The following is a 27,656-nucleotide window of genomic DNA, read 5'->3' as shown; positions in this document are numbered from 1 at the left end:
CGACCGAAATCACTTAACCTGCCTCGAGCGAACATTCCATTTGACATTTGGCCGAATCCCTTCGAATAGAAATCCTCGGGCGAGGGGCAATCCCGTGATATTTCATCCTAGCGAGTCGCTCTTCAAACCTCTCAACATTTGTAGAGAAAAGCCAAAAGCTCATTTCGCTATGAAATTACCGTTTGAATTGCAGCGGCGTCGCATCAATCGAGTTTTTAAAACGAACGAATTCATTTAACTTTTTTCTCCTTCTCGAGTAGTCGCGCGCAAGCAGCGAGCGAGTTTTTTTTATTAACAAAACGATTGAGTTATTGAATAACCGATATCGGTGCAACGCGTTTGTTTTTTTTTTTTCCATATATTTCAACAGAATCGAATTATAAAGGAATGCGGTGAATGTGCGCCTCGCAAGAGGGAGCATTCATTTTTCTAGTCACGCACTCCGCAACTCTACGAAAAACACATTGGTGGCGTGACTGCAACCGGCGTACGGGGATGAAATATCACGTGTATAAAGTTCACCTATCGCGCGATATATATTCCGATCATAATAAAATTATTATTCGTCTTTCATCGTCGCCGCGCTGCATGCCAAAGAGCGCGATCGGTCCTCGCCCCTTTTCTCTATCGCGCACCGCATTTTTCATTATCATAGTTTCCATCATTCACGAACATAGCGCGACTGCTATAACACACGTTAAAAACACCGAGCGCATATCGTGAATCGCATGAAATTATGTATTTTAAAATGATAATGAATAAACAGACGTTTTTAAGAGTATTCAGGAGAGCCTGGATGTTTGTAATCGAGGATCGATTCCCGGCGATCGATAATCGATGGAAAATTTAGCAGGCCGGCAATGCGCTAGTCCCTTAACGGATGCCAGAGATTTGAACGGGATCGTAGAATCGAAGATTCGCATGTGACCAGAAATCCGACGCTTCGCTGAGGCTCGCTTGAATTTCTTTTGTTATTCCTTTCATTTTTTGTTTGCTTTCGACGAAAAAAAAACAAAACAAAAGGAAAAATGTTGAAGCGTGTAGAAAATATGTTTTGTGTTGTCACGTAGTTTGTCGACGAATGACTTCGATCCTGAAGCTCTGAATTCGAATGCAAATACCGGCGTCATTGATCCGCCGTCCGTTCCGCCGCGGATGAGCAGATTTTTTCGTGGGAAACTAAAAGAGCGAAGAGTCTAGCTTGAAGTTGGCGTGCGGAAGTCTCGGTCGCTCGGAATTCGCTCGACGCCGGTGACGATGCTGCTCCTCTTTCCCGCAGCCTCTCGCCTGTGCTCCGTTCTGCCGCAGAATCTAGCATGATTTTGTGATTTAACGCAAAATTGCATCCGGTTTACGGGAGAATGCGCACAGAAAGAAGCTTTCTTTTGTTGGCGGAGACGACGAGGCGTCTGCGTAGCAACTTCCGCTGAGTCGAAGCGCGTCGCGGGCGAACTTTTTCAAAATTTCGCTCGTACGTCGCAGCTCGAATGGAAGGGGGAAGAGAAAAAGAGCGTGGAACTTGCGAAACCTCATTTTCTTTCGAATGGCCGATTTGCATCTCGGATTCGCAATGAAATTCCGGAGCGAAGCCCTTCGCGACCAGCCCGTCGAGTGTAGCACCACAAATCTTTCTGTTGTCACGAATTTTTTTAAAAATCTGTTTCGCTGGAGCATGAGCACGTGACTATACCGATAAACTTTCCCGAATGCCGTAGAGCGTGTAATGTCTTAATCGAACTTTGACCTTGGTAGCTTGATCTGGTACTCAACTCGGAGGAGGGCGGTGACTTGTCTGATTTCATCACGAACGGAGAATGGTACCTCATCGGTGAGTCCGAAGCGTGTACAGCGTCGAAACTATAACGTTTGGACGGTGTGTCATGCGTCAATTTTCTTTTCGCTCGCGACGTCTTCGGAGCGAATGTTCGTTCGAATTTCGAGAACGCAGAAAGCCCAATTTCTCGCTCTCCAAAGCGTCAAAAGTTCGGGAACTCGAATTTAAAATTTTATTGAGTCGAGAGCTCGCTTTTGCGACGTTCAAGGGACAAACAATTTGCATAAAAATCAATTTTCATTGCCTCGCACTTTCGCATACGGGGGCCATGATTTTTCGGAATTATCAGTTTTCCTCCTTAACGAGCAGCAATGCCGCTTTTCAGTGGCTTTTCCTGCACGAAGAATATCACGTGTAAAACATATTTTCCAAATGAAACGTTGATTCACGCCCCCGAACGAAGGCGATATCGACATATACGACATGGTAATACGAGGCCGTGGGGTGCACGAACATTTTCATGTTTTAACTGTGAGATTCCATGTCGTCGTAAAGCCCTCGTCGATCGTACGTTTTATGTCTATTGCCTGAGCGATGAATGCGACGAATTTAGTGCGCCAGGCAATGAAAGTGTCGATTGAAAATTGAGGAGAGTAAAAATAATATTGTCGAGCATGCACTCAATCGAGACGCGAAGTGTGCGAAATCTTCATTCACGCTGTTATTCGTTTGATCGCTTTAAAGACGAAAAATACGATTCAAATGTGCGAGTGAGTGAGACTCGAATGCGCGAAAATGATGAATCAGGAGACGATTTATCGTCGTCTAATTCATCACTCGTGCATCGAAATCCAGCACGTCAAAAACAGTCGCTAAAACAAAAAAAAATTATTTTTACAGGTATGCCGGGCAAAAAGAATACGATTAATTATCAGTGTTGCCCGGAGCCTTACGTCGACGTTACCTTCACGATACAGATTCGCAGGCGAACCCTGTATTATTTCTTCAATCTCATTGTGCCCTGTGTACTTATATCGAGTATGGCACTGCTCGGCTTCACCCTCCCACCGGACTCCGGCGAGAAGCTCACCTTAGGTAAAGTAACCCGCTCTGCATGCTTACGCTTGCGCAAATATTCAACACAAAATCCAAAATATTTATTAACTCTTTGAGCCACCATATCAGCCACTAATCCAAAAAGAGTTCCACGGACAATAAGTATTCAGGAATTTATTTACAAAACGAGCTACCATTTATCGTGAAATTCAATTCTTCGAGCCAATATAATCCCTTCGATCTACTTCAGCATGACAAAAATACCGATGAAACGAACTCTTTGTTGAATTTCCCGACAAAATTAGATACTTCAATCTCTTTACAAAAAAAAAAAAAAATGGAAAGAAAAATAATCTCCTCAAAAGACGGATTCAACGATATTTTTCCTGGCTTTTCGACAGTTCAATTCAATTTCAAAGTCTTCAAAAATACCCTCAAAATACTTCAAGTACATCCTCACCCCTGTAAATAACAAAACGGTAAATCCAATTGCGATGATTTATCGAAAAAAAGTAACATTTCGATGATTGCATTTGTGTTTCTGTAAACTATTATCTGTGGTTCTTTTTCTTTATTTATATTGCTAGTCTACGTCCCCTTAATCCTTACTTTCTATATTTATATATCCCATTTAGAGTTATATTATCCGATACATATTATGATATTCAGTATTTGACCACAAAGTACCTACACATAGCATTAATTTTGCAACAGCCTATATTTTATCTCTACCACTATAATTAACTCTAATTCATTGTTACGAAAGTTTGTATTCTTCCGGCACACACAGACACACACGTACACTAACACGAAGCGACACATAATTATGGTGCTACAGTGCCACTAAACTATTACTTGACTGTTGTACTCTTTTACTGCCGTTTACTATTGTACTATAGTGAAACACCTTCGTCCGCAATCAGATGTGCGTTATTTTTTTTCTATTTTTTTTTTTTCTATGACTTTTATTTGAAAAATTTACTGCGTTTTATTGTTAACCCGTAGACACCGCACTGGTGCAAATTTGCAACCACGAAAATTTCAAATGCGTAGAATTCCATAATTTCTTTCTTCAATTTGGCCATTTTTTTTTATAATGAAATTTGATTTTTCAATTTTTTTAATGGATCGTAATCGATTACCGAGGAATTGTTATCCCTGAAAAGTCTCGTTGTAAGATTAATTCTATACATCAATGGAGGAAATAAAAACGTTTTGAAAAGTCCTAGTGCAAATTTGCACCAGTGCGGCGAGTGCGTGACCTCGAGGGAGTGACGTGTCTACGGGTTAAGCATCGACGAGACTAAGACATAGAGTGATTCAACGAAAATTCAATGAAAGAGATTATGTTATCAGTATTTATAATTAAAAGTACATAATCAAAGATTGATTTAAACATAAAATGATCTAAATACGGTTAGCTCGAAGGAATGAATGGAGGACGGATGAATGCGCCTCTACCATCCCTGACACATCACGATGATCGCGACGTTTCAGCAAAACCCTGTGGAATGTTCAGCGTCTCTGCCTGATTTCGGACTATGCAAAACTCGGGTCATCATTCTAGTTTGAGGAACTATTCTCCGCATTTTTTCACACAATTTTGATTCATCTGATGCGTGCATTCGCGCAGCCACAGTTTCGCACTATTTTCGAAGGGATTCACATGTGTGAAACGGTTTCGTTTCTTTCTCCAACAAAATTCCGAATGCCGTCGAATTCTTCGGGCCCATGGAAATCTCCACTTGTGAAGCAGGAAGAGGTGAACGCTCGTTCGGACATTCCGCAATCATATTTTTCCGAAGCTTTCATTATTTTTCAAACAATCTCTCAAGATACACGATAAATGACGTCGAGTTGCACGAAGATGGACTACGAAGGACAAAGACGGAGGGAAATTTATAGAAATTCGAGCCGTTTTCGGGGCCACGAAAACTAAAAAATCTGCAAAATTTATAACGAGAATAGCAAACACGTTTTCAAAATTTTCCTCTATATATACTCGATAATATAAAAGCTCAAACTCACGCAATTCTCTGCAGTCCAATAATAAGATTTACACCGAAAATTGTTGCCCTTTATTTCGAAAACAGCGAAATTGAAAACCGTAGACCGCGAGTTAGATTTTATCTTAGAATATTCGATTTAACACGACGTACTTTACTGATGTTTTGTGGAGGCAGAGGGCGAACTGAAGCACGAAAAATATGAGTAAATCCTTAGTCTTTCGAATACGTAAGAGCGTCACGTGATTTATCAGGCGTTCAAGTATCCAAACATCCGGTTTTATGGAGATTTGTTGAAAATTCCAAATGCACACATGCGAAACGAGAGCAGGAGGAGCCTGGAGAACGTAAGCGAGAATGATGGATTTTCGATAGCTCCGGTGGCTCTCGGCGGAGCATGGTAATCCGGCGTCTCCTTTTAGCCCCCCACTCCGAGGCTTTTGCAAGCTGCTGGAAGAGCACGGAGCAGCCGAGTTTCTTTCGTGGCTGATACGTGATTATGTTTTCCGTTCCAGCTCATAAAATCGAGTCGCATATCGGAAAAGTCCTGTTAAAATATAAAAGCGAAGCTTCAACGTCTACCGAAATTTACCAAGCCGAGACACATGTTCGCGAGGTCGGATGCAACTTCCCGGAGCTATTCCGACCCGTAGATATATCGATCTGTACGGAAACGGGAATACAAAAGCGCAGCCCCGCGCGCACACACAGACACTCTCGAGGAGAATTACGTTTGCGGAGTTGTCCGAGCGAGACCGCGAGCTGTCCTCGTTCCCCGTGTAAAGAACGTACGTGATTCGGATCTTCGTAGGGTTTTATGTTAAAGTCGCACATCCGCCCAACTTTAACGCTGTTTTTCTTTATTTTTCAAAATATCGAGTGAACCGACCATCGTTGCGATTCGACCTCGGACCTTTTTCTATCTTGTATGACCTTTTGACGATGCTGTTTATTTTCAATTCTTGAGCATCGAATCTTGCAGGAGGTCCGGGGCTTCGTAAAAATTCTCATCAAAATCCAGCTCGGTTGGAGGCTCCTTAGCTCGCATCGGGTGGTTGGCATTCGTGGCGTTTTCAAAAACACTCGCTCAAAATCGCATTCGGAATTCGGAGCGACGAGTAGAAATTTCATTAGATTTTTTCGGTTGTCGGGAGTCAAGTCTCGCCGAGTCCACTTTCGCGATTCAAGTTTGTATGCGCGCAGTTGAAGAAAGATAAGCAGGTTCGATGTGCTGTTGGAGAGTCGATGAAATACCGAGGCTTCTGCGCCTCATTTTGGGATCGAAGAACAAAACGAGCATGTGGATCTGTGCGAGTGTATGAGGATGAGACTTTGTGCGCGGAAGAAGAAAAGCGCGGAAGCCGCTCTCGTGAGGCAGCGAAAGATACTGAGAGAAGTACAAATTCTGTTGGTCCCTCGGAATCGCCAGGTCTCGCGTGGCACGTTATTAAATCTTGAAAAATGAGGTACTTCCGAGGCAAAAAGAAAGCGAAAATCCCAAGGGGACGAGACATCAAGTACGAGCGTAGGAAAAAACGAAAGAAAAAGAGAGAGCTTCCTCCTCCCTTCATTTTTTCTTTCGTCGTATCATTGACATATATACACGCTCGCATAGCAATGCATATATGCATACTTGGTTCATAGAGACAGAGAGTACCGTACACCGCATTCCTTCATTTGCTTTCACTGCGAAGCCAGAAGGTCTTCTTTTCATTTGCTTCTCTCGTCCTTATATTCGTCTCGCTACAACTTCTTATATCTCTCTTACAGCCTGCTGCCCAGCGTCGTCTACTCTCCTTTGCACTCCCGAGAACTCGAGACTTTGTTTTATTCCCGCATCTCCATTTTTGCCCATCTGCTTTAAAGTTTTTCTCTTTCTCTCTCTCTCTCTCTCTCTCTCTCGCTCGCTCTCCTGTCTTTCTTCCTATTTTCCCCGTGGCTCTCCTCGTCTCTTCCGTCTCGAAGACACGCGTAAGTTTCCGTCTGCCGGAGTTGAACGCTTGAGCACCGGAAAAATCATCGTTTTTATTTCATTCGCTAAAGCAAACCTCCGAGGGAGGTTTCTTTCTTCTTCGTGAGTTCCTCCGTTCTCTGTAAATGTGCACTTTTGCGAGGGCTTTCCATCAATTCTGCGCATCAATCAAGAGGTCTCGACAGTAGTGAGGTTCCGCGTTGCCACCAATTTTCTGGGATTCGCTTATTTAGCTCCGGCTCTCTTGGAGCAGAGCGTATCGACGAGAGGGGCGTATTTTTTCAGCTGTTTCCGCTGGTGAACTTGAGCCTGGATAAACCTCGACGTGTTTGTTTTGCAATGCGACTCGCCTGGTGTAAAAACAGTGGCTGCTCGTGGGATCTGCGGGCTTGTTGCGTTGAACGATTGAAACGGAAGAATCATCAACGCACGAAAGCAGGGAGGGAGATTAATCGGTAAAAACAATTCTCCCATGCGGGGGAATCCCCGAGGAAGGGAGATCGGTGAGTTAGTTGACGCAGGGCAGCACGCGTCGAAACTCTCGACGTCAAAAGCAACTTCGTCGGATATTTGCTCTCGAAAGGAGTGGACGCGGGCGCAAGCACAGCCGCAGCAACAAAAAGTCTCTCGCACGACGAGTGTGTCGATGCCTTCGCCACTTTGACATATGAAATCGTCGCAGCACACGCGTACCGCCTTCCCAGCGGCCTCTTGTTATCCCTTGCAATCGACACGGATTGAAACTTTAAACAAAAAAGGCGAAGGTGAACCGGGAAGAGTGGGGAAATATGCGAGAAGACACGGACACATTGACGGCTGCATACAGGGACAATATTGGAGAAGGAAACAAAAAGAGCAGCGTGTACATTAGCGAATGAATCTCGCCGAGTGGTGAATCCTGCTCGAGAGAGCGGTGCGAACGAGAGCCGAAGAACAGAGCCGTGTGTGCAGCGTTACGCGGTGTATGCAGGAGGGCTCTGCCAGCTTTTCAAAAGGTCGGATATTCGTTTGATAAGAGCAAGCGAGAGAGAGAGAGAGAGAGAGAGAGCGGGCACGTTATTTTGTATTTATCGAGGTATCTCGTTGCACACAGGATACGCGAGCGATAGATCCGTCCCGTGTGATACCGAACGCATTCAAATTCGAAAAAATCCAAATAAAATGCCGAGTCAGGCACGCAGCAATGCCGGAGCTGTTATCAGCGTGTTTCTCTCTCAATGGGGGGGCATCAGCTGTCAAAAAAACAGCGAATAGCGACGCGAGGATTGAAAAAAAACAAAAGTGCTCAAGCAAGTTTCTACAACCGCGGAGTTTCGTCTTTTCTTCCGCTCCTACAACAGATTTTCAGCCCCGTGGGTCACGCTCCGCCCCAACAAAAGCCTCCGCACTCCATAACGAAGTACTCAGCTTAATGAGTGCTCCCGATTCATTGTCACTTCGATGCAACGATTTTTCAAAATTTTATTGCCACCCCGACACAATTGTTTTTTCTCCGCATTTATACTCCCGTCATCGCACGGCGGGGAGCACTCACTGTTTTTACTGAAATTATGATCCGTCGGACTCTCCAACCGGAGCGTAAACTCTGCGATCCCAAGGGAATGAAAGCCCTCAAGAACTAATCCGGTCAACGATTTATAACTGAGGCACGCTCGTGTCTCTATTGTGGACGAAGCGAAGGGCCGACTCGACGTGATCAGCCATGCAAATCGACTCGGATCGCGACGCCTCCGAACGAATCTCGAATCCTAAAAAAAAGAGTTGGGATAACAACAATAATGACAATTTTCTCATCGATTCCCAACAAATTCATTATCAAATTTGGTAAAAACCGAGGCTTCCGAGGCGCTTTTCAGTCGACTCGCTTCACAGCAATTATCGCGAAATAGTGGAGAACTGAATGAGATCAATAGGAACGTAATTATGACGATTGATGAGACAATGCTTACGCGTTTCTCCGCGTATAATCCACGGAATTCTGCGTGCAGATGGAAATAATCATTGACAGGCTGAGACCTCGACCACATCGAATTACAAATCGGAGCATAAATTGCATTGTACATTGGCTGTTCACACTCGCGGAAAGCTCGAGTATGAATGCATCGTTTGTGTAGATACAGGAGCGGCAGGGAGGGCAGGAGGAGGCATGGATTTTGCTGAAGCCCTGGAGCCACATACACGAGTCTTCCTCCCCGATAATAATATACAGCTCATGTACACAGGCTCGCGATAGCGTCGTGGCCCATTTTGCCGAATGCAGCAACGGTAGCTTCTGCTTCGCATTTAGTAATTGGCTACGGAGGCCAATTAGATTACGAGCCATGTGCTGGAACGCGCGACACCCGATCCACTGCCGCCTCAACGCTTTAAAGTTACAGTTATTACCGAGCTGATTATTCGACGCTCTTCAAAACCTCTCGTTCCACATCGAGCAGGCAGAGCAGCCAGCGATGCTGTTGCTGCGCTAATAACTGCACTTATTTCCCGAGCACTTGATCAATGCTTTGTTCCAGCATTTACGAAACATTGCGCTTTCTCTAATGATCCGGAAGCGCTTGGCTAGTGGCCGTTTAATGGAGAATCCGCGTGGGTATATTCGAGGCTTTAAACATTGTTGTGAATTCGATGCTTTGAAAATGCGAAGGAGCTCGCGCAATGGCTCCTGGCAGAAGGGAAAGGACCGAGGCGTCCCGGATGTTCGCGCAGCCGTTCCGATCGGCTCGCCCTCGAGATAGCAAACTTCAATGTTGCCCTTGGAAATTCGTAACGTCGCGAGTGAAACTTTTCCCCGCGCGACGCCCCGTGTTATAACTCGGTGATGGGATTTTCGAAGATCCCCATCGAAAAAGCCTCGGAAAAAGCAGCCTGGCAGCAAAATCTATGACAATTTTATGCTAAATTTGAGGCTCGTGAACCCGGCGCGTCCTTCTCTCCGGGCCGCGTACCATTTATTCGCAAAGCTTGTGGGACAGTTTCGCGAGGACGCGATCGTTTTGCTAGCAACTCCCTCACTCCCGGCTCCGCATTACCGACCCTGCCGCGCGACGGGGCGAATGAATAAACTCCCTCGTGTTAATGTACCGGATAAAAACAAATTGAAAGTTCTAATCCCTTCGCCATGTTGCACGCTCGATTTATCCCAGCGTTGTGTTAACACTATGGAAAACACTTTAATTACCGAAACGAATATCCGATTACTTTCGGACTAACAGCCACCTCACGCCCAAAAACCCACTTTTCATTTCGTTTGATATTATTTTTAATTAAACGAAGCATTAAAACGGTTTTTCAGTCGAACCGGCACCGCTAAAAAGCAGCTTGAATTTAGCAGCGCGTTCGGCCAAGTTCACGTCCGGAAAAGTATGATGAGGTACGAGGACTACGAGAGCAGCTGCATAAACCTTGTATTCATACCGCAGCCGAGGATGTACTTCTCTCCGTTGAGAATTTCCCTCTCCGAGCGTGTCTGTATTAATGAAATTTCCATGGTATTAACGGCACCGTCAAATTCCGCAGGGAAACCTTGCACCAAGATTCCCTACAGTACCCGTCGCCCGGCCCCTCCGCGGACGCGCGAATATGTACATACACTTCGATATCCCACGAGCCAAGATCTCTAATGCAGTGGATGATTAAATTAATGTAACGACCAAGGAAAAAACGCATTTAAGGTATTCCTTCCAGAAGCCCGGATATTCTGCAAATAAGTTAGTCTAAATAATAGTGAAGTGGAAGTGCTTGAGAATAGATTGGCGAAATTTCAGGTCAGATTATCGAACATTTAACAAAGAATTAAAACTTATGGAGCTTGTGGAGCTTACGTCATGAGCAAATTTCTATTCAATAATTCATGTACTAAATTATTCGAAATTCCTGGTACAAGCTGCCTCACAGATGGAAATAAATGTGAGGAATCCATAGCGACGATAAAAATGAAGAATTTCCGAATGCTTGAAAGAGATATTGAGGATAGAAGTTGGAAAAATGGCAGAATCAGAAGCTTTTGTTACACACGTAACCGCGACTCCTCGGAGGTTAGGAATCAGTTCAAATTTCGTGCCCCAATTTGGTGACGAGAAAATACGCTCATGCGAAAGGAATACCTTAATGTTCTCGTAGTTTCGAAATTGTGAAGAATCGCAACGGTGATTCGTTACGCATCGTTCCATATTGCTTGATTGCTTGATGAAAAATCGAGGAAAAAAGTGAAATCCTGCGGTGCGAGCGACCGAAGTGAAGAAAAGTTTTGCGCTTCATTTGGCAAGCTTCCGGTGCAATTACCAGCTCGCTATATCGCGGCTGGCAAAGGTCACATAAATTTTTCACACGATTCCCTTTAATCGAGTCACTTCTGTGCTGCGAGCCCTAATCGCGGCCACTCTGCGAACCGCGCTGCCGCACCTCTCGTTAATTATGGTCGCCCTGAAAGTGTCCCTCTTTCCTCATCAGTTCTCAAAGGATCTCTCTCCGAAGGTTTGAAATTCGACGAAATTCGTAACCGATCAAAAGCCCTCGCTTCGTTTCCATCGTCGGAACTTTGCCTCGCAGTAAAATCGATTTTCGAAGCTCCTGGCGAACTCGGGACGCGAGAGATTCGCCCTCGGGAGGGAATTTCGATGGGAAACGTTATTGGAAAATCCTCAATTTTTATGAATTTAAGGATCGAACGTCGCCGTTCCATCGATGTGGCAATCTCGCCAGTGGAAACAAACCACGCAAACACTACCGCGCGAGCAATCCCAAACTGGATTTACATATTTTGAAGCAAGTCCGCTTGATTAGCCAATAATTTGTCCACGCCTCGGTTTCTCCGAGCTTCGCACAAAGGAAACGAGTCTTCTCCTACCCCCGAGATAAATGGACGGGATTTTGGTGGATCAATAGCTATATAAATGCTGCTGGAGCCGTGATATTAATAGGATTTTCAAGCAAGATGCGTGCTCGTGGTGCGCCAGTAGCTCGTTTGATTGCACATTAGCATTACAAAGGGTTGCTTATGTTAGTCCATAAACAAGCGCTCGTAGGTCCTCCTCAATTTTATCCAGCTCTCATTCACCGAGAAATCCTTCAAAATATCCCAAGGAAAGTCACAGTCGCACAAATGGAAAAAAATTCTCCCGACTCATAAGTGAACAAGATTTCCGAGAGCAAGAATTTGGCTGCGAAGAGGCGTTAACAAAAAGGATTTCGCCTGATAAGAAAGCACGAAATTGAAGATCGATGCAATCCACCGAATTCAAGTTCTTCAACGATTCACGCGTCCACATATTTCTCGATCGAAAATCCTACCAAAATTTAGTATCCGACAAGAGAAACGTTCTGTTACAAAGCCCTTTTCAAATGATTTTCAACCGAAAGAGAACGCTTCCCAGGAATGGCTTTCGTCCATCGAAAAATGTACTCGAGTGTGTCCAGCGCGCAGGAGCTCTGTTCAAACAAAGCGAAGTCTCTTCCCAAAAGTACTTCAGTTTCCTTTGAAACTTTGCTGACGAATCTACAAAAAAAGAGAGGAAACGAAGACACAAGATGCGGGACTGGCACGGATTTCACTCGGTTTTCATATTCCATAAATTCGTGTAAAAACAGCGCGTACGAAGTTGTAAAATGAATGAAGTTTCGGAAGAGAATATTCAGTGGAGCGATTTTAGCGAATGCGAAAATATCATTGAGAGCCGCACGAGTACGTAATGCAGCTTCGACGCTCGTCCATGTATACAGCTGGAGAGTCTACGTTCGAAGTTGAAACCGAGAGGCTTCTTCCAGAGACCAGAACTAATTGGATCGTTGATGTTATCGTCACGGCGACCGGAAGTCGCCGTTTGGATTTATCGATGTAATCTGCGAGTCCCGTTTCGCGTGGGCTCCTCGCCTCGCTTTAGCTTCAATTCGACTAGGAGCAGCTTGGCCACAGCTTGCCCGAGAGGTTTCCTCCTCGAGCGTACTTATCGACGGACTCGCAGTCAGAGATTTCGAAAGAGATATAGAGGAGAGGTGGAGCGAGAGTTGCGAATTTCCTCCTCAACCCTCGATTCGTCTCTGTGGTCGCGCCGCATCGTTCCCACAAATCCACTCTCGACTGACGTAAATCAATTACAGCCTCTCGTGCGCGCCTAAGTGAAAGGTGATGAATTCGTTTTCTCAGATAAATAAAAATCCTCCTAACTGTAGATAAATATATTGGCGGAGCTTCGTTCGACGGATTTTTCAAGCTTCTTAAAAAACTTCAATTTCGAATAGTCTCATTACGAACCGGACGTTGGCCTGACGTAATCAGCGACTGCGTCCATGCATTTCCAGGAGGTTACGAATTTCCCGAAAAAAAAAACGAAATAGTTGAGACTCGAAAATGCTTCACGATCGATGCTCTCAGGCTCGTTAAGGTATTAGACAAGTTTTCCAACTCGGTGCACGCTCAGCTCGAAATGGTCGTTCCTCGATTATTCGCCAGTTTGCCAACCACCGCTGTCATTACGGTTGATTCCAAATTTCATTCTCTTCCGACGTGTTCATTCCTCAGTGATACTTTCAACGGGGCCGGAGCAAGTTTGGCGAACTTGGCGGGCAGCATCACCGTCGGAGGCACTGATGCGCGATTCACTCACACACGATCCACGAAATACTGCTTTTCCATCATTATTTAATGGCGCACTTCCGTTAATCTCATTATTATTCTCAGTATGAATCAGTGTCTGTATTCTTGGTCGCGGCAACTCTGAAAATGTTCATTTATCTCAACACGAATCCTCAATATCTCACACAGGGGTGACGATTCTGCTGTCGCTGACAGTCTTCCTCAACCTCGTTGCCGAGAGCATGCCGACGACGTCGGACGCTGTACCCTTAATAGGTACCTATTATTATTCATTTTATTTGTTTCTATTTCAACTCGAACACCTCGCCGATGCCACCTGCTAATCGAATCTCTAATTGTCGAACCTCATGATGTTGATTATAGTCCCTTAACCGATAGAAGCAGCCCTCAGGGGAAAATGTTGATTTTAAAATAATAAAAACAAACAAAATCCCTTTATTCCGTCGCCCCAATGTCTGTCTGTGTGTCTGTCTCTCTGTATGTTTGCCCGAGCGCAACCCACGGATTTACCAACAAAAAACCCTTCACACAGCCCCCGTGTACCTCGCATCACAAAATTTGTATTCGAAAAATACGTTTTGCCAGGCAATGTCGTCCATTTGAAAAAAGAAACTATGAAAAACCTATTCCAGTCGAGTATAAAGACGGAAAATACATATTTTTTCTTTTTTTTTCGTCGTCTTATTTTGAAAGCCATTCGAGGAAATAAAATGATTTTCGAGCTCACTGCAAAAACGAATGTATTTTTTCGAATATATGTGTTGTTACATACTCTGTGTTATTTCCACCCTCTTTTGCCATAGTTTTTCACAACCTTTCCACGCAATCGCGGATCTATGCCCGTACGTAAATACGTGTGTATAGTGTGTGCACTAAATAGCCCCGATGGAAACTCGTTATTACGACGAAGCGTGTGTTTCGAGCGCGACGATACTTTTCGAGGGAGTTGCCTAGCTCCCGTAATCATTAGTCATTTCAACTTGGACGTTCCCGCATCTCGCGATGCATGGTTTTGAGTGATTCTGCAAAAAAGTGTATGACGAGTGAGGCTTTCGCCAGCTCATCGCAACGACGCCGCCGCGTTCTGCGTTCGCCTTTCTTCTTCGCCATATCACAACCGGGAATATCGATAAATTCGGATGGAAAATCATGGAAATGGAGATATTTTGGTATAATAATCGGCCGAGGATGAATGTTCAGAGGAGTAAAAAGCCATTGTCGAGCGACAATTGCCTCCGATTATGGGGAATCAAAGAAACAAAAACCGAGTATATTCGCAGCTCCCTCTAACGCCGCGCGGCAGACTCCATTAAAATCGTGCTCCGTTGGAACAATTATGTCGAGTTTTATTCCAGCGGAATAAATCGCTTGGAATATAATCTCTTGGTTCTCCAGTCGGGAGAGCGCGCGCAGCCAACGCGTTGTGCGGAAAATTCACAACTTTCGAAATAAATGAAATAAACGAGAAATCGGCGGGCCCATATTTTATCAACGATTTTCTTCTTCCTTCGCGCGCACCTCTCGTAACCGAATTCCAACGGTCACAAAGGATCAAATTTATTGGTTAAAGCGAAAACCTTCAAACGTTTCATCGTGAAGTGAGCCGCCGCACCGCGCTCCATTGAGAACAAAAGAAATTTTCCCCGAGCCGCGCCGCCCCTCTCACTCGCCGCGTTTAATTATTTCACCTTTCACTCAATCGGACTAAAAAACCGGCGAATATCACGCTCCCTACATTCCCAACAGATCTTTCATCTCTCGGACTCACAACACGCACACACGCGCACACAAACTTTCAGCGGAGCGCATTAAACTCCACTTCTTTTTACTCCGCCCAAGCCCTGTCTCTCTCTCTCTCTCTCTCTCTCTCTCTCTCTCTCCTCTACATACAAATTTATTTACACATCTCTATAAAAATGCATCTGATAATGCGCGTGGCAACGAGCTACGCTCATGTTAGAAATAATAAACGGGCAAAGCGTGTTTAAATAAACAAAACTTATAAAAATGACGTAATAATCAGCTTGATAATAACCAATCGAGGGAGTTATTGAAGAGAGGCACGAAAAAAACACGACCGAAGTGACAACTCAGCAGTTTCGTTCGTGCAGCTTTTGTCGTATGGTCAAACAACCGTTTTTTTTTTTTCTCACATTTACATTTTTTATCTCACCTTAAGCCAAAAATCGTTAAATTTTTTATGATTTTGATGGAGTTATTTTAGCAGTAAGCTACCAAACAGCAGTGAACGACCATATTCGATAGTTCGATTGTAAAAATGTGTTTCGATGACTCAACGAACACCAATTTTCTCCTGCAATGATAATCCGAGCTGAGTCTCTTATTTTCACGAAGCATGCCGAGTGAGTCTGAAATTTTGCAATGAATATTGAGTGCATATTTCACTTAGGCACACCTCGAAGATGTAAATTCGCTGTAAATCTGACTGAGGTCGATCGAGGAATGCGATTATACAGGCATGAGAGTTGTCAAACGTTTTGTATCTTCTCCGCTGCTCTGCTCTTTCCTTCAATCTTTTCTCATGGTCATTGACTGATGATTTTTCGACGCTGCTAGCCCGTTTATTCGTCGTCATTTGTATTAGTAAGATGCTTGCAGCAACGATTATTTCGGAGGGACATTGGTGATCGATGCTCATTGGTCGTTTACTGGTACATTCGTTCGACTCGAGCGATGATAATTTATCGAAAATTGAGCTCTCTGTCTCGTGTATCTTTGTGGCTACTTTGTGATTAACCGTAAATCGTAGTCGCTTGATAAACCGAGGCGCATCGATGGGGATGCGACAAGTCAGTAGGTAACCGATTTTCTGCCCATTTGTCGTCCGAGTGTCGATCGAAAGCGGTGCTCTTGTCTTCATTTTCGAATAAATATAATTTACGGTGCTCCTTGACGCAGGAACTGGACGAGAGTTATCAGCGACGAAGTAGCTAATCGTGACGTTTAAATCCCACGATTACGGACACACTGCGCGACAAGGAATTAACATCTCGAAGCTCTTTACAGGACGCGCTCTCGAACCTCGCCACTGCGTGCACGGGCAAAGTGGGCGGCACAGTCATGGAGTGGCGCCCCCGCATGGCGAACAAACACGAACACGATTAATTTAACGAGCTGCGTGCAATCGATCCTTCGCAAATTCTTCCCTCGTCACGCTCCTTTCTGCCGTTTTTTTCTGCCCTCATCTATAGTTCAATGAAAATCGGATTCCAAATAAATTCTATCGTCACATTCAAGAACTTTCGAAAACTTCGATCGCCCCGCGAGAGAGAGAGAGAGAGAGACGAAAAAATGCTCGGATTTTTCGCTCCGAATCCAATTAAAAATTTCCCGAAGATTCGGCTAACGGGGAACCCTCGCGAAACATCAATTTCCCGCGGTATTTCGACGCGACTTGACACCAATTGAGACAAAAATTTCACTCCCACGAAGCGCGTTTGACCGCAGTGCTTTTTTTTTCTTTTCTTTACTTCCGCAAGTCCATAGTATCGAGAAATATCATCAGCAATGAACATTCGAGGGGAAACGGATCCGCGCGGCGCATGTAAAACCAAACGTTGAGAAGCGCGGGGTGCAGCACAGCGTTCCGATTTTCCCTCCGTTACATTCCACATCGCGATTTCGTCGCGATGAATTTGTTCGGGATACGCGGCATGTCCGCGCGACAACGTACCACGAAACGGATTGCTGTTTTTGAGAACTAATAAAAATAATAAAAAAGTCAACAGCCCCGCGATGCATTGACAACATAGTATTTATGTGTACAAAAAGCGAGCTGCGAGCGTGTAGGGTGCGATGAAAAAAAAAATGAAAAAAAAAAACGGCAGAAACCCACGCCGAATAAAGCTCGTCAAGATTCGTTGATGACAATAAATGCGAGTGCGACAAGCCCCTCAGGCTGAAAAATCCCACCTCTCGGGAGCATTTCCCTCCCCAAATCACTCTTTTTCCCGCGTGCCATTCGCGAATTATAACAGCTTTTAATTCGTGGGATAAATATAAAAGCGCGCGCCCGGATAGAGCGATTATGCACCGAAACAACAATTTTTTAAATCTCGTTTGATAGCGATGCGCGTTCAACCATGCACGGGGCGAAGTAAGAAAAAGCGATAACGTGATTCTCAATATCCGGAAGAATCCTTTGCCTCGCTCAATTTATTTCGCTTCCTAAATTCCCGACGCCGAGCAACCTCCTGCCGGGCGTGAAAGATTCGATGAAAAAATTCCCTCTCCGCATCCTCCTCGTGACAATCGCGACACGCGAGCCCCCCCGTCCGACGCCTCGTTGCTCACGAGAAACAAGCGGAATATGTGCGTCTTCGATCTCCTCACTTCCGCGGGACGCAAAACAAAGGAGGATTTAGCGATTGACGGGCGAATCGATTCGTTGAAATTTGTGAGCCGCTTGCGCCTCCGGCTGTCCGATTGTATTGTGGATTATCGAGTTTACAAAATACCGAAATCTACTTGCTTTTTCTCGGTCGTTCGAATAATCCTGACGCGTTGACACTCGGAAAGTCTCGCAGCAGCGCAGCCCTTGGATATTGAGTTTTCACGCATTCGCTGCTGCGCCCAAGAAAGTTGTTATTTTTTCATGGGCACTTTACCCAGGTACAGAGGCTTGACTCTTGTGTTGAAAATATTTCATAACTTTGTTGTTTACAGAGTGTTAGTCAAAGGTAAGTGGGCTTGAGGAGAGAGCGCGTGTGCGAGAATGCTAATGATGAATTACCAAAGTTTTGAAAGCGCGCGAGGCAAGATCGATTATGCGATTCGGCTTAAAATAGAGCTCCCCGCATCAATGAGCGATTAAGATTTTGATTAATCGATTCTCCAAGCAGCTCCTCGCGTTGTTTTCCTCGTTTAAGAAAATCGTCGAAATCTACATTTTCCTGTCGCCTTCGATACTTGAGAATTTTTACAAATGAACCTCCCCTCGCGAGAATAACCGACGAAAGCTCTTTTCCCATCATCGATCTACTCTCGCGCCTTGATTATTATCAATTTCTCTCGAGGCAGAAAAGAAAAGAAAAGAAAAGAAAAAATCTCTTGAACGATCCAGCTCCCAGGTGCAAACCAGAGTTCGTTCAATATTTCTATGCCATTCTATGTTAGATTAATTCGATCTAAGAAATAATAATAATACTCATTGGATCATAACGATCGATCCAATAGATATGCATATATGGAAGATTGAAAATAATTTTGTATATCGTACATCTCGTGACTCTTTGAAGAACTGAATTTGATGGAGGATTGAGCATGGTGGGGGCAACGACTGTTTCAGGAGTGACCATCTTGCTATCGCTGACGGTGTTCCTGAATCTCGTCGCCGAGACCCTGCCCCAGGTCTCCGATGCGATACCCTTGTTAGGTACAACTGAGTTTTTACAAAGAGGCAAACGTTCACTTATTTGTGTGTTCTTATTTTACTAACATTGAAAAAAAAAAAAATAAAATAAAATAAAAACAATCAAAATTTCACTAATTAATCTTTCTTATAAAATCAATATTAACAAATCATTAAATCGATCGTAAATATGTGCTGAACGTGACGAATCCCCGGTCAGTCGAAGAGAGTCGGTCAAACGTTATCGTGAATTTGATTTCGGTGGGAAAAAATCCTGAAAAATACAACTAAAATAGAAGACTAAATTTTAATGATTCGCACGAAAAATGAGAATTTCGACGGATTTTTCAGGTTATTTTCAGTGATGAGTAAATGAGAATAAATTCGAAAGAAACGTTTCGAATTGATTGAAAAAAAAAAAAAAAGGAAATGCGGATAAGTGAATATCGAGGCTTTTGTGCGCGTTCGCGTGAGCTTGAAAAATAAGTTTTGCTTGGCAGTTTTCTCGTGGCAGAGAGAAACTAGAGAATTCATTGAAATCAATGCAAGCGTTTTGTCGGGCCGAGAGAGAAAGAGCGCCGGAGCGCGGTCCGTAAAAAGTAGAAACCCCGGGGGTGGGTACAAACGAGAAAGAAGAATGAAGAAACATTAAACGAGAAAAAGCGCGAGAGACGTAGGAAAATTCCAGGTCCTGGGCATTGGTGAGCCAGAGAGAAACGCCTGGGGAGAGAAACGTTTCGCCGATGTACGGTATTTCATATAGAATACGACGGCAGCCACCGGGGATTCGTCACGTATATGTATACTGTGGAGTGGTCAAATACGAGCGCGCTCGTACTGCTTGTGCAAGTGAAATCGAGACATTTTTTTGTTACCGGATCGCGCGAGAAGGAGGAGTAGCGCGGTTGATGCTGCGCGAGAAAAATCGAACATTGCTAACACGTCCGACTACGTTGGTTATTTGCTGAGGAGAAGAATGAGAGCGTATAATACGCGAGTTTCTCCGAGCCCTTCGACCAAATTTATTCCTATTCATTCCTTTTTATACGCCCTCGAACGTACTTTCGTCGTGGTAAAGAACGTTTTGATTAAAAGAGCTCAAAAGTCCTCTCGAGGATGGTAAAATCAATTTTTTTTTTTTTTTTTTCGCATCAATACCAAAATCCTCAAAGGGCAAACAAAATTTTTCAAACTATTTTAAAAACAAATTTTACAGACAATATTTAAACGCGTTTTCGAAACTGGGCGGCGACTGCACGATTGACAGCTGCTGGGATCGCTTGCTTGTTTTCGTTATTATTTTAATCTCGAATAAGGAAGCTCCTTCGGTGAAGAAGGAAAGATGATTAATCGAGTGCTCGCGCGCCTCCTCCTTGTCGCAGACACCTTCGAGCTCGAACCGAAACAATGATAAAGCCCGGATCGTCATAAGCTGCGAGTTCAAAAATTCGCTTTCTCACAAGCCTTGAAATGATACAGAAAGTGCGCGAGAAGCTCTCATTGGCATCAAGTGCTCGCGGCAGCTACTGAAGCAGCAACGGCCCATTAAAGTCAAGGGCGGAATGCTCCGAGGGGTGCGCAGCATGCCTCGGATTTCGCATCAATTTTAAGCAAGATTCGCTGCCTTAATCGATCACGCAGTTCACAAATGGAGATTCAAATCACGTAAACAATAATAAAACACGAATTTACAGATCGATGTACGCGTGCATATCCTCATACGAATATTCAGTCGTTCCACGAACTTATCGAGTTGAACTAGTTCACGAAAATATTATATTGATAAATTGTATTGCTCCGCGTGTGCTCGCGATTCGTCAGAAATTCCTTTCCGAAATCCGGGCTAAATCATCACCGCTCGATCGCATGAGGCAAAAAGCCGTGTAAAAAATTTGATATTGCAAAAGTTCAGAGAGAGAGAGAGAGAGAGAGTGAGTGAGTGAGTGAGTGAGAGAGAGAGAGAGAGAGAAAGCGAAGAAAACAGAAACAAAAAGCAGCTTCGCTGTGACCGCGATTCAATCCGTCGCGCGAGCTTTGCTCCATCCCCGACGAATCCCGTCGAGCGTAATAATTGACATGATAACGGCGAGATTGAATACCATTTTTGAGGCATGTCGTGAAGATAAAAAATATAAAAAAAAAAAACGATCCGCTACCTCGAATCGCGATCGCAACGAAGCTCGCGAATAAAGCATTACAATTAAATCAGCATAAAAACATAATTTTATCCTTAATTATATACGATATATAAAAAAGAGCGAATGTGTCAATTGAGAGGACGACGAATGCTGTTTAAAATGTGACTAAACAAACTTCACTGCAGGCTTTTACATCGCTAGGAATTCCTTTAAGGATTTATTACCCTTCACATACATTTAGCTTTTTGTTTATTTACATTTAACTCGAAAGAACGACAAACACACGATAATATTACTCTCTGTGACAAGAACCACGCTCACAGCAGCAGCACACAATGTTTTCTCTTTCTCTCTACTCTCCCGCAGAGCGTGTTTGTCTGCTGGCTCGATGCATTAAAACTGCATTTTTTCATATCTCTATATATACCGTATGATGAGATTTGAGTGTAAATTTATTATATTTGAAATGACGTTTGTCTTAATAATTTATTAAATATTTGTTCACTCGCTGCAATATACGTATCTCGCTGCGGAGTGAAATATATTTCTCAAATATTTTCGCTTCCTCTTTACCTATCTTCATTCCGCTTTATTTTTTTCGCTTTTTTTTGCTTTTGATAAAACGCTTTGAGATATTCTGTCTCATGACTTATTTGCGAGTTTTATATCGGTAAGTTTCGGTGCCGCTGAATGACATTTTCAGTAATGCATCGCTTTGGTAATTGCCTGGTATCGTTGTCTTAAAAATCACAATTGTTTATGAAATTTGACGATACGGAAAGCGCGAGCGTCGCTCCGCAAATCCGAATGATTTTCGTGCTCCGGTCTATCAATCACAAAATGTCTGCCTACCCACGGACAGTTGAATAAACTGTTGCTTCTCGGGAGGGGGGCGTCTTGCTCGCGAATTCCGAGCTCCCGTTTCGCACGTACCGCGATAAATTCCGAGGGTATGTGCGCGCCTCGCCTCGTTCAGATAAGAGTCTCGTCTATTTCTATAGCATACACAGTGTGCGCACCATTTACAACAGAAAAATCTTCCAACTCCTCGTGAATAATCAAGCCTCCACGCTCGACTGATCCCCCCAAGTCGCTTGCGATTCGCCAAAATGCGGGCTTTAAAAGTTCAACAAGAGAAACCGCGAGAGGAACGAGGCGCAGTGCGGGGAATACAAATAAAAATAATGAAAAAAGAAAGAAAAACCGAGTAGGTTGAAAAACGCGAACGGTGCACGGGTGCATAGGGAAGCGAGCCTTTTGTACGAAAAATTTCGTACGAAAAAGCCACCGCATCGGAGGGTCAATTTTTAAAGAGATTTTCACAAAGAATCTTTACAGTTACCGTAGACCGGATCTACCACGAGCAAAAAAAAGCTTAAGCCGAAAACGTTTGAATCCGAAAAAACGTCACGTCTCAAATGTCATTCAGACATTTTATGCGCGACATAAAATGCCGCGGGTGGAGGAGGGGGAGGGGGGGGGGGTTATATTCTCAGCCCCGGACTCGGTAACGCGCCGTGCGCAATGTAAAAGCTGCAACAATTGAACCGAAATTGGCTCGCCGGGAAAAAAAGTACAGCGCCAAAATTATTATGTACTACCCTCGGCTTGTGGAAACTTGGAAAGAGCCGACAATGCCAGAGATACTCGGTGCTGGCACGTACGCTCGGAAAAAGACCGGAAGTAGACAACGGATATCCGAGGTAGGACTCTTGAGCGCGAAGAAAAAAAAAAGAAAACGAAACGAAAACGTCTCCTTTTTCCTGTACGTGTACCTCCGAGAGACGCGATTCCGATAAAAGAAAGACGAAACGAGTTACTCGCCGTGTGCAACACTCCATTCGTGCATATCGAGTGTCCCCAAAGTCACGCCGAATAAAATGTCCAGCTAAAGGGATCGTTCAGCCCCGATAATTCATTCCCGCTCGTCCTTCCCTCCGGTTTTAACGTCGCGATCGAGGCGGCTTGAAATTCACGCGATTTCGACTCCGCGCGGCGGCTCTGCAGAACCCGGAGATTTCCCTCGCCAACTTCGCCTCCGTTTCGGATATGCTTTCAACTCGGGCTGAGAAACCGCGATGCAATGAGAACGTGAAAAATCATATTTTTCGCGGGTTCCCTTCCATCCGGAAGATTCAGCCGCGCCCAAAACTCTCCATTGCTCGAAACAAATCGAAGAAATTAAAAAAAAAAAAAAAAAAAAAAAAAAACTATTCGATTTACATTCGAAAGATCATTGAAGATATAAAGCACTTCCGGCACACATTTTATGTCCGCGGAATAAAGCAGAAACGCAACTTTTGACACGGCCGGTAGATCCTCGTCGGCGTGAAAGCAGAAGCCCCTGACGACGTAAGCACCGGTCGTCGTGCCGACTCGAAAGCTCCAGTCTTCAGACATACAAGGTGTATCCATAACCGCAAAAGAAAAAAAAAGTATTTCAAATATTGTCACGCAAGCTTCGTGCGTGATGAGCATCACACTCGCGCTCAGACGCTGCTCTCCGTGTCTTTTCACATTCTCTTCTTTCTTACGAAAAAAAAAGCGAGCATCTTTTTACGTAACACTGTGACACGTTTGAACAGAGCCGCGAGGGAAGCTTCAGCGAATCCGGAGCTTTTACAAAAAAACGTAGCCCAACCGTTCGAGAAAATCGACATCGAGTAAATCGAAGTTATTTCGCGCATTCCTTGAACTTGGCGCGCGCGATGCCGAAGCTAATTCGTTGATTGACAAAAACCGATCAACCGATGATTGGTCGGAGGGCGCGAGCGAAACGAAGTAAGAAACCACCACGGGTCGACGTTCCTTTCTGAAATTGCGAGGAACCTTGTCTCGTGATTCCGAGCAGCGCCATGCAATTACCAACTTTCTTTTCATCGTGTGACAACGTCCCATCGATCTCTGCTATTTTGTTATTCAACTTGTTTATCGTTGACGATTAGTTTGAGACGAAAAAATGCTGATTGGCATCTTCTTGGCGTTTTTTTTTGTTTCCGAATCGCTGCGCTCAGTTTTTTCTAACGTTTTTTTTTTTATTTTTCCTTGTTTTCAGTATTTCGTTACTTTTCGTTTCCTTTCACCGAGCCGGGGTCGTTGGTCGGATGTCCGATGATTTTTTTTCCTTCGAATGTTGCTCGTCCAAGCTTAATTTCAAATGCTTTAGTTACACCTTCGTTTCATTTGGTTTACAGAACAATTTTTTCGTGCCTTAACTCTGTTGTGAGCTTCTGCTACGTCCAACAATTTCTTTTGCTGCGTTTTGTCTGCTTACTTTGTTTCAATACACTTTGAAACTCCTCTTTATAAGGATGGACTTGCGTATGAATTTTTTATTATTACAAGTTTGAATTTGAATTTTCGTTCGGGAAAACCGCGACGTCGCGCGACTCCCTGTAAATAAATCAACATCGTCACGTGCATCGCACTTTTTTGCTTGTCTCTGCTTCATCGAAATCCTATATTTGTCACAAATTTTTATTAACTTTGAACATGAAGAATCTTTCGTCAGGATTTATCAAAAGCGTGACTGCGCACTCACTAAAATTCACCCAGGACAAAACGATTTCTTTTGTAAGATAATTTCGAAACGATCCCATTGATTATAGGCAAGGTACGAATTTCATAAGCTGATAAACATCGCCACGATTTTTAAGGTCTTCATATCCATTAGACGGTAACAAAAAATTGTAAAAATTCGCGTGATAGTTTTAAAAAATTGAAAAAAAAAAAACAACAACAACAACAACAACAAAAACAAGAAATTAATGCCAACAATTACGCCGCACCTGAGTCGCATTGGTAGCTCAATATTTTTAATTACAGGGGCGGATCGGGGTGGGGGGCTCTTTTCTCTTTGATATAATGAGAATGTAAATTCGGGTAATCTCGTTAGGCCAATGGAATTTGGGGGGGTGGTAAGCAAACGGGCAAATTCTGAGATAAAATATAGCGAAGCAGTTAGTTTTTTGGGCTTTCCGAACGCGCGGCGGGACGATTAAGAAAAAGGTGAGGCATTAATATCGTCGTAACATCAGTCTGCGCGGGGCTTTTTTAAACCGAGAGTGGTCGGGGGCTCTTAATGGCTCGATGCAAATGTTTTTCAGGCTCGGATGATTTATTGCACGAGGGTATTTAGCCTCGTTGTTTCGAAAAGCCTCTTTTTGCGAGCTCCTTTCTTCCCCGGTGTGAAAGAGAAAAGAAGAGGAGGGAGGGTGGTAAGCTCGGCCAGGGGAGACATCGAGAGGTTCGCAAAGGGGACGGCGGAGCGGTCTGCTCCGTCGGTAAAATAGAATTGAGCGCTCGGCGAGCTCGGCGGGTTGGGGCAGGCGAGGGTAGCATTGTGTGACGTTTCCTCCGTTATTCGAGCTGACTGCGCGCGGAACTTCTTCCGTACCGCGATCGCGAACAAAGGATGACACTCATCACGAGAAGACTGACGCGAACGAGCCATCACAAAACATAAATAAAAAAGAGAAAAGAAAGCAAAGAAAAAAATTGAAAAAGAGGGCAAAAGAAGGGTATGAGAGAAAAAAAATACTAAAACAATTGTGCGTGCTCGTAACCGCAGATGAGAAATTAATCTCCATTTTCTGCATTTATTGTGCGGGCTGACAGCGTTGACAGCGCTGTCAGCGCCAGCCAACCTGCTTCCATTTCTCTCTCTCTCATTTATTGTTTATTTTTTTCTTCTCAAAACTTTCAAATCCCGCAGACTTTAATCATCGATGAAAAGCGCTTTCGTATAATTAACGAAAGAAACGTCACAAGTATAGTTGCTCGTCGCGATTCTCGCCTCGCTCGAGTCGACTAAACTGAAAATTTGGCGCAATTTGCTCTCATTTTAGCCGGTTATACGAGCCCAGTGGATGCCCGCGATATCCGCAAATGACGATGAAGCCCGCGCGTGAGAGATGAAGAGAATTATTAATGAGTCGCGCACGTTACTCTCGACTCGATTTCGAGCTGCCACTCTCTCTCTCTCTCTCTCTCTCACTCTCTCTCATTGCGAAATAATACGAGCGTATATCCGCGCGCAGCGATATTTGCTCCGCAGTTATTATCCACGAGTTTTGTTCGTGTGCACGAGTAAAGCCAACACGCGGCGGGGGGTAAAAACACGTGCATCGATCGTTCGCTCCACCTTGCGAGGCTTATAAATACGAGCGTTAATACTCGAACAATATCTCGGTACGTTGAGAATATTCAGCACTAAACATCTTTCTCATAATCCTCTGGCCTGTAATGGGCCTCGATTAGCGTACATTCTCATTACTTAATATCGCTATTACACGAGGGGGGATGCAATAACAGTGGTTTAAATCTATTAATCACGCGAGCCCGCCCTCGAGCAAAATGATATTTGCATGCTGCATCATGATTTACGGAAAATCTCCATGTCTTTTGGCTAATGTTGTAAATTTCAGTGCATCACGACAATGATAAGTGTGCGAATGGGGTGTGAGGAATTTTCGAAAAACCAATTCGAGTCGCACGCCTCGCGCATTCAACTGGCTCGTACCGCGATAATTTTTTCGCCGCGTCGAACCCGCTCCTACGAAGATCGTTTAATCGCTAAAGCCCCCGGCGCGCGCAGGCACATTTTTCATTAGCCAAAATTCACACTCGACGAAGCAACATCACACGCAATACAAATATTCACGCTTTGCCACGCAATATTCGCCGTAACCTGGGGACTGGGGTACAGGAAACGCTGCTCTCCGTCTGCGTGCGGATCCACGAAACCGACGTCGATTTCCATTTCGCGGCTTGCAAGGGATTCGCACGCCGCGCACCGCCGCAGAGCTCATCTTCCTGCCAATTTTCCTTGAGCATCGTCATCGTCCTCTCGGTGTGTTCGCGCGGTTGCTCTTATTTCGAGCTAATTTCGTCACGATCGCAGTGACAATTAAACTTGAAAAAAAATGCATTTTGTGCTCGCTAATTTTGCTTTGCTTAATGAGGAAAAACGAAGGGGAATCCGACATCGAAATCGATCTCTCGCGATGCACATCCGCCGGACGGCCTCCGACGTTATTTCCGCATTTGGGGCTTCATTACGCGATGTAACGTCGTACGCTCATTCGTACTGGTATGATTTTAACGCGGGAGATCCAACCTCCCCCTGCCCCCTTTCCATTCTCGTCACTCGAGCCGATGGAGCTTGCGCTATTGCCAAAGGGCCACGATGAATCACCGGAATATACACGCAATCCCCTGTGTGCGCTCCTATTCACACTCGCATCCCCGCATCCGCGTTGTAAACGCACTGTTATTATCATTATTGTCTCTTCATATATCGGCCGAATATTCGTTCGCTTCCCCGCCGCCGGTAAACCCATCCACACCTGCTATATAATCACTCAACACTCGTGTCACCCTATAAAACGAGGTGTCACTTACAAGGATAATAGTTATTATGCATATTATTCTGCACGGCGTATATTTATCGCATTAAACTGTTACAAATGAATCTTGATGTCGTTGAGCTTTTTTCCGGGCTTTTTATTACCGTGCGATTCTCGTCAGCGAACGTATTTTTGTGTCTATATATTTCGCAACGTTTTCGCATATTTTTTGTCTCTAATTAACCGTGTTTATGTCCGACGCCATCGTCGTTTAAGGACGTTCAAGTACATCTTACATGGAGAAATGATTTTCCAACTTTGTTAAATGAGATTTTTTAAAGGGAAATCTTTTCCGAGATTTTTCACGCCGAGTGGCCAAAACGCTGGAGATGAAGGTTTT

At 44.3% G+C, this 27,656-nt stretch overlaps 1 protein-coding gene across 3 annotated transcripts in view; it reads left to right on the top strand.

Annotated features, from left to right (window-relative positions):
- Positions 1-27,656, top strand: part of nAChRalpha6 (nicotinic acetylcholine receptor alpha6) — a 190,862-nt gene that overhangs the window by 126,352 nt on the left and 36,854 nt on the right. For 2 of the 3 annotated variants that reach the window (XM_043427003.1, XM_043427001.1), the window contains exons 7-9: positions 1,753-1,828; positions 2,675-2,869; positions 13,569-13,655. In XM_043427003.1, the coding sequence (XP_043282938.1) occupies positions 1,753-1,828; positions 2,675-2,869; positions 13,569-13,655 (358 nt within the window). Of the gene's footprint in view, positions 1-1,752; positions 1,829-2,674; positions 2,870-13,568; positions 13,656-18,708; positions 18,796-27,656 lie in introns of all 3 variants that reach the window. The other variant, XM_043427002.1, reaches the window with a different exon arrangement.

This window comes from Venturia canescens, chromosome 8 (genome assembly GCF_019457755.1).
Source record: "Venturia canescens isolate UGA chromosome 8, ASM1945775v1, whole genome shotgun sequence".
NCBI classification, from domain to species: domain Eukaryota; kingdom Metazoa; phylum Arthropoda; class Insecta; order Hymenoptera; family Ichneumonidae; genus Venturia; species Venturia canescens.
This window is presented reverse-complemented; position numbering and strand designations above follow the sequence as displayed.